Genomic DNA, 11,792 nt, shown 5'->3' on the forward strand with positions numbered 1-11,792 from the left:
ATCTCTGTACTCTAACATCACTTTGAAACATGACCAAAACACACTAAAATAACCAAGCCACTATAATCTGGTCCCGACAAGTACTCTTAATCCAAAAAAAAGACACGACCAAATGTCCTGAAACTATGGAGAAACATAATCTCTTCCTCATGTCTAAACAAGAGGCCAAATCAAACATGCAGATCTCGACTCTATAAAAATCTCACAAGAATCAATCTCATCAATTAAATCCACACAATGTCTTCTTCTTCTGCTTCACTTACACTCTTCTTCTTCTTTGCTTCTACATTCCTCAATGCCCACGCATTCAACATCACACGCATCTTAAACCTGAACAATGAGTTCTCTACTTTCAACAACCTTCTCTCCCAAACCGGACTCGCTTCCACCATCAACTCCCGTCAAACCATAACCGTTCTCGCCCTCTCCAACGACGCAGTGTCCGTTTTCTCCGACCAATCAACCGAAGACAACAAGAAAATCCTCAGCCTCCACGTCATTCTAGATTACTACGACATCAAGAAACTCAAGAACCTCAACAAAAAATCAGTAATACTCACCACTCTCTTCCAATCAAGCGGTCAAGCCAAAGGCCAGCAAGGTTTCATAAACGCAACCGTTATGAGCAACGGCGACGTCATGTTCGGTTCCGCGGTTCCCGGATCTATCCTTGACGCTAAGCTTATAGACTCTGTTGCGACACATCCGTATAACATCTCCGTGCTTCATATTAGCAGTTACATACCTATCATGAATCCTGAAGGTCCTTCAGATCATGGTTCATCTTCTTCACCACTTCCTCCACAACCTCCCGGTGATGATGATTATACTTATGACGAGCCACCATCCCCACCGTCCTCTACTACTAAGCCTGTTGTTGCTGCTGCTACTGCAAAAGCCAACTCAACAAGTGGAGTTTCAGCGATTACTACTCATAACTTGGCGTTTGCGTTTGTGATCTCATCCTTTTGGTTCTTCATTACGGTCTGGTGATGAATAACAGAGTGCAATAATTAAATAAACCAAATCAGTGAAAGCCAGAAAAAAAAAGTGGAGATTGGCAGCAAAAAGCTTTTAAGCTTTTTCACTCAAAACACAAAAGGGAGTTCAAGTTTCACAAGTTCTATGGAACAAGGCAACAAAATCTAAAGAAGAAATAAAGTGGTTGATGATACAATAAGGATGGAGAAATTTGTAAAACTCAAAAGTTCTTTATTTATTTGGAAGCGTAGATATAATCCTTACTAAGCTGTGAAAGATTTCAATTGGAAGCAATAAAGAGAATAAAACATGTAAGGTTTTCTTAATATTCAAAAAATGGCTAGACGTTAATAGAGTAAAACTAACGACTAAACGAATTATTTGGAATCTAACACGAATTACTGATTTATTTATATATATTTTATATTTAAATTAAATGTTTTAGTTTTTGGATTTAATTATAAGATTATTCGATTAATTGTAAAAGTTACACAAAAAGAAAAAAAATAGCCAAATTTATGAATTTCAACTAATATTATTGCTTGATTAAGAGATTTAGACCAATTTATATTGAAGTAAATAGATTTAAATTGTTTTAAAACAATTTAGAACGGTTTAAATTAATCTGAGTTACATAATAAGTAAGATTGCTTTTAAAAAATCAGGTCTGTCTATACCAATTTTTAGGAAATTGTTTTTTTTTACTAAATGGTGCGATGTCTTTTGGTTACTTTATTTGCAGATGAAGACAAAAAAAATAAACACTACGATTAGAAATGTTCATTACTTTTAGCTACGAAAAGGCAAAAGCAACTCAAGAACATGAAACACACACTTCACATCTGTGTCTATCCCCAAAACTCAACAACAAAGTCTTCAAGATAAGGAAACAAGTTCAGACTCTATACATGCAGAGTGGCTTTGATTAAAGGAAACAAAAAAAAAAAGAGTTCAATGAAGCTTACGTGCAATCTAGGTTCAAAATGCAGTCAAATTAGCTACTTTCTTGACTCAGTGATGTAACCCGTTTCCATTGCTATACACATTGCCATTATGGTAAACTTTCCCCGTTGTTGTTCCATTGGCCACTCCATTTATAAAAACTTTGTTCATCTTGCCAGTTGCTTGAAGAACTGCTTCCAGACACCCAGACGCTGCTGCTATAAGACCTGGTTGCATCAAAATGTTTTTTAGCACACAGCACAGGTTTTTGCCATTATGCTATATATAAACCAAGAGATTACCTAGAAACAAGGCTGAAGGTTTTCCAGGTCTGGACTTGAACTCAGGATGGAACTGAGCACCCACAAAGTATGGATGGTTTTGTAGTTCCACAATCTGCACACCACACACGCATGCAGAACAATGAAGCACAACACCAAGAAAGCATTCATATACTATTCTTCTAAGCTAATTGAAGTTACACATCAAAGAGGGTTTATTACCTCCATACGGCGACCAGTCCCATCCTTCCCAACGAATGAGAGTCCAGCATTCTCAATTTCTGATATCATATCTGGATTTACCTAAGAAGACACATTCCATTTTCACCGACTCAGAAAAGACCCCAAGGCAAAAGAAATATGTAGAATAATAGAAGTTGTATTTGCAGTGAAAAAATATATATATATTACCTCATATCTGTGTCTGTGTCGCTCATCAACAAACTTTGCATTACCGTACCTAAAAATAGAGATATATTATAATATAGGCTTTCTGAAATTGGTAATAAGTCCTAAAAGTTAGCATGTTTTTTGTACTTACAACTTAGCAGACTTGCAATCAGGAACCTGAAAGTGAGTCCTCCTTGAACCTAAGCGCATTGTACCTCCCATATGAGTTGTTGATCCCTTTAGAAAAAAGATTGCACAAAGGTTAAGAAGACACTTAAAGCATGTAATCAGTCAAATGAGAAGATGTAGACTATTACTTCTGGCATGAATATGACGCAAGGGCTTGAAGTTTCTGGCTCAAACTCTGTGCTGTTTGCATCCTTATAGCCAAGAATGGAGCGGGCAAATTCGACAACAGCCAGCTGCATTCCGAGGCATATGCCAAGGAAAGGGACTTGGCTTTCACGGGCGTACTTTGTAGCTAGTATCTTTCCTTGCACTCCTCTATCACCAAAACCTCCTGGTACTAGAATACCATCAGCGCCCTGAAACAAGCAAAAATGCTGAGTCCAATATATTTTTACTGAAATTGGGATACCAGGGTCCATTAGAGTTAACTTACCTTCAAAAGATCCCATGCAGCTTTGTGAACATCAGGGGCCTGCAATGGTAGATCGTACCAAAGGCTCATGAGATTATTAAACACATATGTAGTTACAATAAGAGAAACGAAGACAAAGACTCACTTCATGTGCTGTAATCTCTTCAAGGTCACTGGCTGCAACCCACTCTACAACGAGCTTCTTGTGGCATGCCACAGAAGCATGCAAAAGAGCCTGCAGAAAAATGAAAAAACCAGTTTACAGAATCCTCAATGCAAGAGCCAGTTTTAAACTAAAGGTTGGGTTACAATGCATAACTCTATATGGTTTATTCAAGTATAAAAGATACCAGTTACCTTCAACACGGAAAGGTAAGAATCAGTAAGGCCAGTGTATTTTCCAACCATGGCAATTCTGACCTGTAAGAGAAGACCATTGAGAATAACTAATGGATTCCATTTATATAGACACTCTTGGCATTAGAAACATATTTTTAAGAAGTTATACTTACAGGATCTTGCAGCGAATCATAAATTTTAGTTCTTTCAGTCCATTCGGTCACGTCAGCCTCTACAGCTTTGCTGCATATTGCAGAAGAATCAAATGTCAATTAGTAGAGATAAAAGTCATCACAGGAAAAACGAAAAGATGGTTCAGAGACAAACCCAAGGAGGTTCAACTCTTTTAAGATTGCTCCATGAGCCTTTTGATCCTATTTTAAGAGAAGTTTACAAAAAAAAAAAAATTAGCATCACAACAAGCTTCTTTGGTTTCATAAGTAGGGTTAGAAACTATCCAAGAGAAATTTACTCACCCTTAAAAGCAGTGGAACATGCCAGATGTTTGGAACGTCATAAAGCGTCACGATATTCTCTTCCTGTTCATTTGGACAGGGGTCATTTAATACGAGATCTAACCTTTCTACTCTAACAAATCTAAACGAACATCAACAACACATACCGGCACATGGCAAAACTGAGAGAGTTTCGTCTTGACATTGTCTTCAAGTGCCTGTTACGAAACAAGAACTCGTAAGATGAAAAATCAAAATCCATGGCTATTCATTAACACTACAGGACACTGAAAAGTATTGGAGAGACCATTAATACCTTGGTGCTGCGACATGCTAGGATATTTGGTATCAACCCAAGGCTCCTGAGTTCTCGCACACTATGCTGTGTTGGCTTCGTCTTCTGCAATTACACATGTTGATTGATACCTCTCAACTGTTACAAATTAATAAAAAAATAGAATCTCCATGGAAGATATCAAAACCATATTAAAAAAATTACCTGTTCACCAACAACACTGAGAACAGGCACAAGACTCACATGAACCAAGCAGAAATTACCAGGTCCTATAACAAACAACAGACATAACAGTGACGGAGCCGATAATCAATAGCCTCAAAAACAACTACTGCACCTTAGAGACATCAAAGCTTACCAACTTTATAGGAGAATTGACCAAGAGCTTCAATGAAGGGCATAGATTCAATATCACCTGCACAGAACATAAGTAAATAAAAAGCCGCTCATCTAAGAAAATGTCATGAATGGTAATATCAACCATACAAACAGTACCTATAGTCCCGCCTAATTCGATCACACACACATCAGGAGGGCCTTCCTTTCCATCCACAGGAACATTAGCTACACGCTCAATCCACTCTTGGATCGCATCAGTAATATGCGGAACCACCTTAAAGAAAAGTTTAAAAAAAAAAAAAAGCTTTGTTCAAACACTCAAATCAAACTATAACCAGAATAAAGTTAAGAGCACAAGTAGATAATGCACGAACCTGTACAGTTCTTCCAAGGTAGTCCCCTTTTCTCTCCTTGTCAATAACCGACTGCAAAAAATAAACAGGACAAAAACTTTGTAAAACCAGGTTCTAACAATGAGATAAGTAATGAGGCGGTAGTAGAGAGATACCTGGTATATTTTTCCGGTTGTTAAATTGTTGTCACGGGTCAAAGTACTGTCTAAAAACCGCTCATAGTTTCCAAGGTCCAAGTCCACCTAAAAACGTTTTAACCAATTAAATAGGTTAAGCAGCAATAGAGGAGATAAAATCACAAATCTGACATACCTCACCACCATCATCCAAAACAAACACTTCTCCATGCTCAAACGGAGACATTGTTCCAGCATCAGTATTAAGATAAGGATCTGCACCAAGAATGTAAAAAAATGATCATGCAAGCTTTCAACCACAGAACCAGTCTAAAAAAAAAGTTTAATAGTTTCTACAATTAACTCCATTAGTCACTACAACAAGTCATTACCTATAAAAATGATCATGTAAGCTACAACTAAAGAACCCATCAGAAAAGTTCAATCCTTTCTACAAATTAACTCCATTAGGCCGCAGCACAAACACAATGTAAAAGAAAGGAATCTCACCAATCTTGATGGAAGTAACACGGAGACCACAGGCTTGAAGGAGAAGTCCAATGCTACTTGCAGTGACTCCTTTCCCAAGTCCACTCACCACTCCTCCCGTTACCAAAACGTACTTCATTTTCTTCTTTTGTCTTCTTCTTCTTCTTCACCTAAATCATCAAAAACAGAGAACAAGATAAACATAAAGAACCCTTCTCAGAGATAAGCAATCTCTTCTTAACACTACCTTCGTCTAAAAAGCAATGCAAGGCGGCGGCTAATAACCTGCGAGACTCCCTCTCTCCTATTTAAAGCCAACCAACAAAAAAAAACTTTTTTTATAATTTTAACAAATAAAGCATCACTGTGGCTTTGACCCTTTCAGTAAAAGATAATAAAACAGTAGATTTCAATCAAATCCTACTGGTCAAAAACAAAATACTTATTTATTTTTGACTGTTAAACTTTTTTATGTTTCATAATAGTATTAGGGTTTGTGATTTTGTGGGAAGTTGCTTCCATTTTTGTGTTATATGAAAACGCAAAGAAGGTTTTGGATAGCCTGTATGGGAAAACTGTGCGCCCAATTTTATAACCAATCAAAAAAAAGCTTTACCCATTTTTAAAAAGAAAAAAGAATGGAAAGGTATCAAACTTTAGAGTCCTATGCAACTCTGCTACTTTTGATTGTTTTTGTCTTTTTGCCATTAATAGAGGCATTCACATGTTTTCATCAGATCAGAGACAAGAGTCAACATGTCCATGTACTTTCTTCCTTTGCCTCTGTTTGATGTACTCTTCTTCAGATCTATCAGAAACCAAAATACTACCAAAAAAAACTTTGGACCCACTTTTCGATTTTACCAGTTTAGCACCAACCTGTTTTCTTGATGAAGAATCATGTTTTCGAGAACTAGCTTATCGTTCACACAGTCACACTTGCATCTGTATAAATATATGTTGTTCAATGTTATTGTGGAGTTTGGTTGGAGTTTTCATGAACTAGCTTATTTCAAGTTTCAACATCATTTATCAAGTATTTGAATCATTGTAAAGAGAATAATGGTGATGGTAAAAGACAATATGAGCTTTGCTTGTTGCCTTATAAACACAGAAGCTCTGCTCCATGAGCAATATAAATGATGGCAACTTAACTAAACAAAGAAGACTCACTTAACCTTTTCTTTTTAAGTTTTCAGATATGAGTAAGGGACTTGAGGAAGGACATAGCAAGTAAAATATGGTTACAACAAACTTAACATTTTTTATCTTACACAAAGCTAGCTACTCATTTAGTCGTTGTCAGTTCCTCCACCAGCATCGAGCTTCTGACGTGGTTCTAGCCATCACCTCACCTGGAGGAGGATGGTCAAACTTACATGATGCCCCGCACTTGCAAGTCCCTGTCTTCATGTAATAATAAGGGCAACTAAGCCCACACCTCCAAAAGCTTTTTTTTGGTCTACTAGTTTCACAAATTTAAATACAAAAGCAAAGCAGTGTGGATTCTAATCAACGTTTTGGAGGTACCTCTCTTCTGGGATACCCTGCAAGAAAACTCAGCTTTACATTCGGCTGTTGACAAGCTTGTTTGCATTCCAACTATGGTATCCACAAAACTGATTTGACATTTCAACTGATTCTCTTAAGTTTTACAATAATAATCAAACTCTCCTTCTTTCTTAACAGCCCCACATATAAAGTTGGTAGCTTTTACATAAGGGAATAAACACCAAAGCTAACTAAGAAACCGAACAAAGCTCCTGCTATCACTTCAACTTCAGTATGTCCTATTGATTCTTTCAACGGAAGTTTCACTTCCTCACTGATCTCATCTGACTCCAAAGTCTCACCTTCCTTGCCCTTTAAACTCACCTCACCTTTCCGAGCATTAGCCGTTAGTTTGTTCAACACTCTCGCATGCTTCCCAACTTCTCTCCTCACACCCTGCAACGGTAGACCAATTCATGATCATTTTAGTGATAGCCTTCCTAGCAAAAAGAAAGCAAGATTTGAACTTTATCTAAAGGGTCAAGTTACCTGTGCATCATACATGATCAGAGCAGCATAAACCACAGTGAGACCAAAAATGGAGTCATCAAATCCCCTGGAGACCAAACCAATGTAAACCATATTCAGAAAGTTAAAAAGAAAAAACAATATAGAGAAAGGTTTCACCTTTCAAAAGCAATTGCAGTAGCTGCAGCCACAACAGACTAAAGGCATCTCACGAATCAGCAAAAAAAAAAACGTCAGAGAATTAGACAACACAAAACACAATCTATTACAGAAACAAAGAGAAGCTTACAGAGGAATGTGTTGAAGGGAAGCCTCCAGCTTGCAAAGCGGTTCTAAAGTCAAGTTTTTTCTTGTAGAAAACCACGGAAGTGAAGGGCTTTAAGAGCTGCCCAATCGCCCCGGAGAGCCCAGCAGCTATGAGTACCTTCACGCAAAGCGAAAGTGACTATCAATCAATGGCCAAGAAGGAAGAGAAGAGAGAGAGAGTAGAGAAAGGAGAAAACCTTGTTGTGGATAACTTCGGTTACATCTTGGAGTCCAACATTGAGAGCGCAGGAGGTGAGACGATTTGGCTTCTTTGGCGGGATTAAAAGACTCGACTTTGGGTTGGATATAGAGAAACAGAGAGCATTGGCGTTATGAGACGCAAAGCTCTGCTTCAGCATCTCTGTGGGAAAGAAAGGAAGGGACTTTGATGGGTTATTATTTTTTTGTGAGGATGACGATGATAAGATATTACGGCAGCGAGAAATTTGGAACCAATGGCTCCAGTTGGGTCGACAAAAAGTGTTGTCTTTGACTCAAACATTCATCCGGACAGCTCTCTGTGAACCTCAGTTACAATTCACTTCTTTATGGTAAAAATCTTTTAACTTTATGTTCCTCTGAGTACAATATACTAAAAATCTAAAGCACTCAAACTGTGAATAGATTTATTTAAAACTATTTTCCTAAAACCCGATTTATACGATTTAATTGGTATAAACCAAATGGATGACTGATTAATAAAAAATTAGTGTAAGCTACTCTAAATCAATTAAACTGGTATAAATTAATATAACCTAATTTAAATCTGTTAAATTATATTTTTAAAATTCATAAATTTGTCTAGTTTGCTTTTATAATTTTTACAATTCATCGAAATAGTTTTATAATTAAATTTTAATTCCGGCGTATCGTTTTCTTGAACATTGTTTTATATTGATATAAGTCATTTGTTTCTCTTTACATATAGCCCGATCTGTATTAGTCAAAAAAAAAAAAGAGAATATGAACAAGAAAAACAAATAGAAGTCTCTTAGCTTAAGAGTGTTACTGTGTCTAAAAGTACTCAAAGTCTACGTAAGCAGTATCATCAGTGGGAGTAGCAGGACCAGCAGCACAAGCGACCGGAGCATCAGGCTTCATCGAGTTATTATAGTGATCACTACCTCCATGTCCCTTAGCCTTCCCTCTAGCAGCGGTCAACGGTCCCAAGTCAACAGGATCAGGAATGTGAGGCGGTATAGCGCTACGCACCAGAGCCCAATTCACACCTTCAAAGAAAGGGTGTTGCTTTATCTCCGTAGCTCCACGCGTGTAAGCGATTCTCCTGTGAGGATCCTTCACTAGAAGGCCACGGATAAGGTCACGCGCCGCTGAGCTCACGTGAGGGAGGTCTGGGAACTTCAACGGCCGACCAACAACGTTGTGGAGCGTGTCTCTGTTCCCTGGTCCCTTGAACGGGGTTGTCCCGTGTAGGAGCTCGTAGAGGAAGATCCCGAACGTCCACCAGTCTACAGCACTGCCGTGTCCCTCTCCACGTATGATCTCTGGAGCTAAGTACTCGTGTGTGCCTACAAAGGACATTGACCGTACATCCGTTGGCTCTGCCATGAGCTCTGGCATGGAGAGGCCGTTAAGGCCGGAGTCTGATTTGGCTTTGCGTGTTTTCTTGGAAGGGAGGAGACGTGGGAGGAAGGCTGAGGGATGCATGCAGCCGTTGACGGCGAACTCCTCGTTGAGTATAGCACCACCTCCGCTACAGACGGAGGAGGACTTGACGAGGGTGGGGTTAAAGGTGCAACGTAAGGAAAGGTCAAAGTCTGAGAGCATTATGTGGCCTTCATCTCGAACTAGGATGTTCTCTGGCTTCAAGTCTCTGTATACAACCCCCAACATGTGTAGATACTCCAACGCTAGTAACACTTCAGACGCGTAGAATCTGTAAAGAAACTCATGAGAGAAAAGATAATAAGTAAGCTCCAACTGGTGCTGGGCGTTCATGTTTAAGGTTCGGTCGGGTTATTTAGGTTTGGGTGTCTAAGATCTTTTAGGATCTCAAACATTTTTTTGATCAGATCAAACATTTTTTTGGATCAGATCAGTTGGAGTAGTGTTGGGTTTGATTGGATTTTTACTTTTTATATAACTCAAAAGTCAAAACAGAATTGAATTAGAACAGTTTGGATTTGGTTCGAGTTTAAAACCGAACTGAACTAAACCTAAAGAAACCTAAAAATACATTTGGATAATTTGAGTTTTTAAAAATAATTTCCAATTTAGAAACTATAGTTATCTATATAGACATTTTAAAATTTTAAAATTATATGTTAGATATTTAGCTCTCAGATTTGATTTGGTTTTGATTTTTAGGATATAGAGAAATAGGAACCAATTGGATTTTTATAATATTAGGTCTGGTTTTGTGTTTTTTGTTCTATTCTGTTTTGGTTTCGGATAATATGGCCATGGCTAGCTAGCTCTAACTCTAATAGACCGAACTTTTTGTCTTACCTCGCCGCTTCTTCTGTGAAACGCCTGTTGGGCTGTTTCTGTCTAAGAGAATGTAGATTTCCACCACTGCAGAACTCCATGACCAAACAGTATAGCTTGTCTGTCTCAAAGTAAGAATAAAGAGTTGGCAAAAAAGGATGATCAAGCAGAGACAAGATCTCTCTTTCCGTCTGAGCCCTCGGCAACTTGTTTCTACTAGCCAACGAGGCCTTATCCATCACCTTTATTGCGAAAACCGCACTTGTCCCTTGCAAGTCAGCGAGATAGACGCTGCCTATGTCCCCGTACCCTAGACGCTTCAAAAGCCTGAAGCTGTCTAGACCTATCTGAGGGCCTCTTGAAGTGACTGAGTTAATAGCGTCCCATCTCACGTCACCTCCAGTGTGAGGTTTGAAAGGTGCGGCTGAAGGGCTATCACCGTAGGCAGAGTCTGCATTGTGTCTAGGGGCTCTCTTGTTGTCCGGAGATTTTGTCCTACGGTGGGAATGAGTTCTGGCGCTTGGGGACTGTGTTTCAGGTGTGGTTAGAGGAACAATCTTCTTTGGATCATAGTGAAGATTTTTAGGAGGATTCTTCCTCATTCCTAAGCCATCACCCTCGCTGTGCTTTGAATCAGCCTCGTTGGTTCCTCCTCTAGTTGCGGTGGGAGGTTCAGGAGACTTTGTGGGTTGATGTCTGACTAGAGGGTCCATCTTTTTGGGATCAAAATGAGGGTTTCTCGGAACATTGTCACCTAGTTTAAGAGAAAATGAAGCAATGGGTGACTTGGGTATCAAGGTAGGGTCTATCTCCTTGGAGGTGTCATTAGATGTGTTTTTCTTGGAAGCTAAGTCCATCTTTGTTATATCTTTTGGTTATAAGACAGCTTTTACCTACAGGGACCAATGACATTTAACCTTATGATGCTTGTTGAAAGAGAAACAAAACATTATAATCACTTTTTTTTTACCTGAGATGATCACACGCTTCCTTGTTGAATTAAAAGACAAAGTGAAGGAAAATCAAATCATGTCAAACCCTAAAAAAACAGAGATTGTAATGCGTTAGTTATAATATCACAAACAATGTTTTCAAGAAATCAAGAACACGGACCATGTTTAATGCATGTGACATTAAGTGTTAGTTCCTAGAATACGAATCACAAACTCTAAAAGAAAACAATTAGTAATGTTCCAAGATTCAAAGGGGGGACTTTAATTGGCTTGTCTAATTGTAAACGTTGTTTTTGTTTATTTCCCTTAATAGTGTCTCAGCCTGGAAAAGCAGAGAGAGAGGAAGAGACATGAGGAGATGCAAAAGAGATGGAGCCAGTGAAATGTTCTTAGCCTCTCATCTCTCAACGCTTCATTTTTGCCGTTAATTCCTCTCTCTCTCTCTTTGTCCAAATTAACCGTTTCCTATTACCTAATTTGGTTCA

The 11,792-nt window shown here is 38.5% G+C and overlaps 4 protein-coding genes across 5 annotated transcripts; 1 reads left to right on the forward strand and 3 right to left on the reverse strand.

Annotated features, from left to right (window-relative positions):
- Positions 1 to 113: 113 nt before the first annotated feature.
- On the reverse strand, positions 114 to 6,048 carry LOC108812600 (uncharacterized). Of its 2 annotated transcripts, XR_008935492.1 has the most exons (24): positions 5,829 to 6,048; positions 5,603 to 5,751; positions 5,289 to 5,368; positions 5,132 to 5,218; positions 4,998 to 5,048; positions 4,780 to 4,897; positions 4,643 to 4,699; positions 4,489 to 4,553; positions 4,306 to 4,389; positions 4,157 to 4,207; positions 4,011 to 4,073; positions 3,862 to 3,908; positions 3,708 to 3,777; positions 3,553 to 3,615; positions 3,341 to 3,430; positions 3,217 to 3,255; positions 2,912 to 3,139; positions 2,746 to 2,831; positions 2,616 to 2,664; positions 2,427 to 2,507; positions 2,226 to 2,319; positions 1,947 to 2,150; positions 561 to 986; positions 114 to 449 (listed from the first exon to the last, which is right to left on the reverse strand). XR_008935492.1 is itself a non-coding variant. In XM_018584898.2 (22 exons), the coding sequence occupies exons 2-22, from the start codon at positions 5,718 to 5,720 to the stop codon at positions 1,993 to 1,995; spliced, it is 1,779 nt and encodes a 592-aa protein (XP_018440400.2). In that variant the 5' UTR covers positions 5,721 to 5,751; positions 5,829 to 6,048; the 3' UTR covers positions 1,729 to 1,992. The 2 variants fall into 2 exon arrangements, 1 of the variants encoding a protein (XP_018440400.2); XM_018584898.2 differs by lacking the exons at positions 114 to 449; positions 561 to 986 and having other exon boundaries at positions 1,729 to 2,150.
- On the forward strand, positions 233 to 1,309 carry LOC108812601 (fasciclin-like arabinogalactan protein 14). Its single transcript, XM_018584899.2, has one exon. It carries the CDS (start codon positions 238 to 240, stop codon positions 991 to 993), a length of 756 nt encoding a protein of 251 aa, XP_018440401.1. The 5' UTR covers positions 233 to 237; the 3' UTR covers positions 994 to 1,309.
- A 1,143-nt stretch (positions 6,049 to 7,191) lies between the features above and the next one.
- On the reverse strand, positions 7,192 to 8,397 carry LOC108809215 (uncharacterized). The gene is made up of 5 exons (XM_018581360.2): positions 8,104 to 8,397; positions 7,890 to 8,024; positions 7,760 to 7,797; positions 7,622 to 7,688; positions 7,192 to 7,528 (listed from the first exon to the last, which is right to left on the reverse strand). The coding sequence occupies exons 1-5, from the start codon at positions 8,263 to 8,265 to the stop codon at positions 7,295 to 7,297; spliced, it is 636 nt and encodes a 211-aa protein (XP_018436862.2). The 5' UTR covers positions 8,266 to 8,397; the 3' UTR covers positions 7,192 to 7,294.
- Positions 8,398 to 8,817: 420 nt separating this feature from the next.
- On the reverse strand, positions 8,818 to 11,457 carry LOC108810395 (serine/threonine-protein kinase AGC1-5). Its single transcript, XM_018582507.2, has 3 exons — positions 11,325 to 11,457; positions 10,376 to 11,247; positions 8,818 to 9,803 (listed from the first exon to the last, which is right to left on the reverse strand). Exons 2-3 carry the CDS (start codon positions 11,209 to 11,211, stop codon positions 8,921 to 8,923), a joined length of 1,719 nt encoding a protein of 572 aa, XP_018438009.1. The 5' UTR covers positions 11,212 to 11,247; positions 11,325 to 11,457; the 3' UTR covers positions 8,818 to 8,920.
- Between the last annotated feature and the right edge of the window lie 335 nt (positions 11,458 to 11,792).

This window comes from Raphanus sativus, chromosome 6, assembly GCF_000801105.2.
Source record: "Raphanus sativus cultivar WK10039 chromosome 6, ASM80110v3, whole genome shotgun sequence".
In the NCBI taxonomy this organism is placed as follows: domain Eukaryota; kingdom Viridiplantae; phylum Streptophyta; class Magnoliopsida; order Brassicales; family Brassicaceae; genus Raphanus; species Raphanus sativus.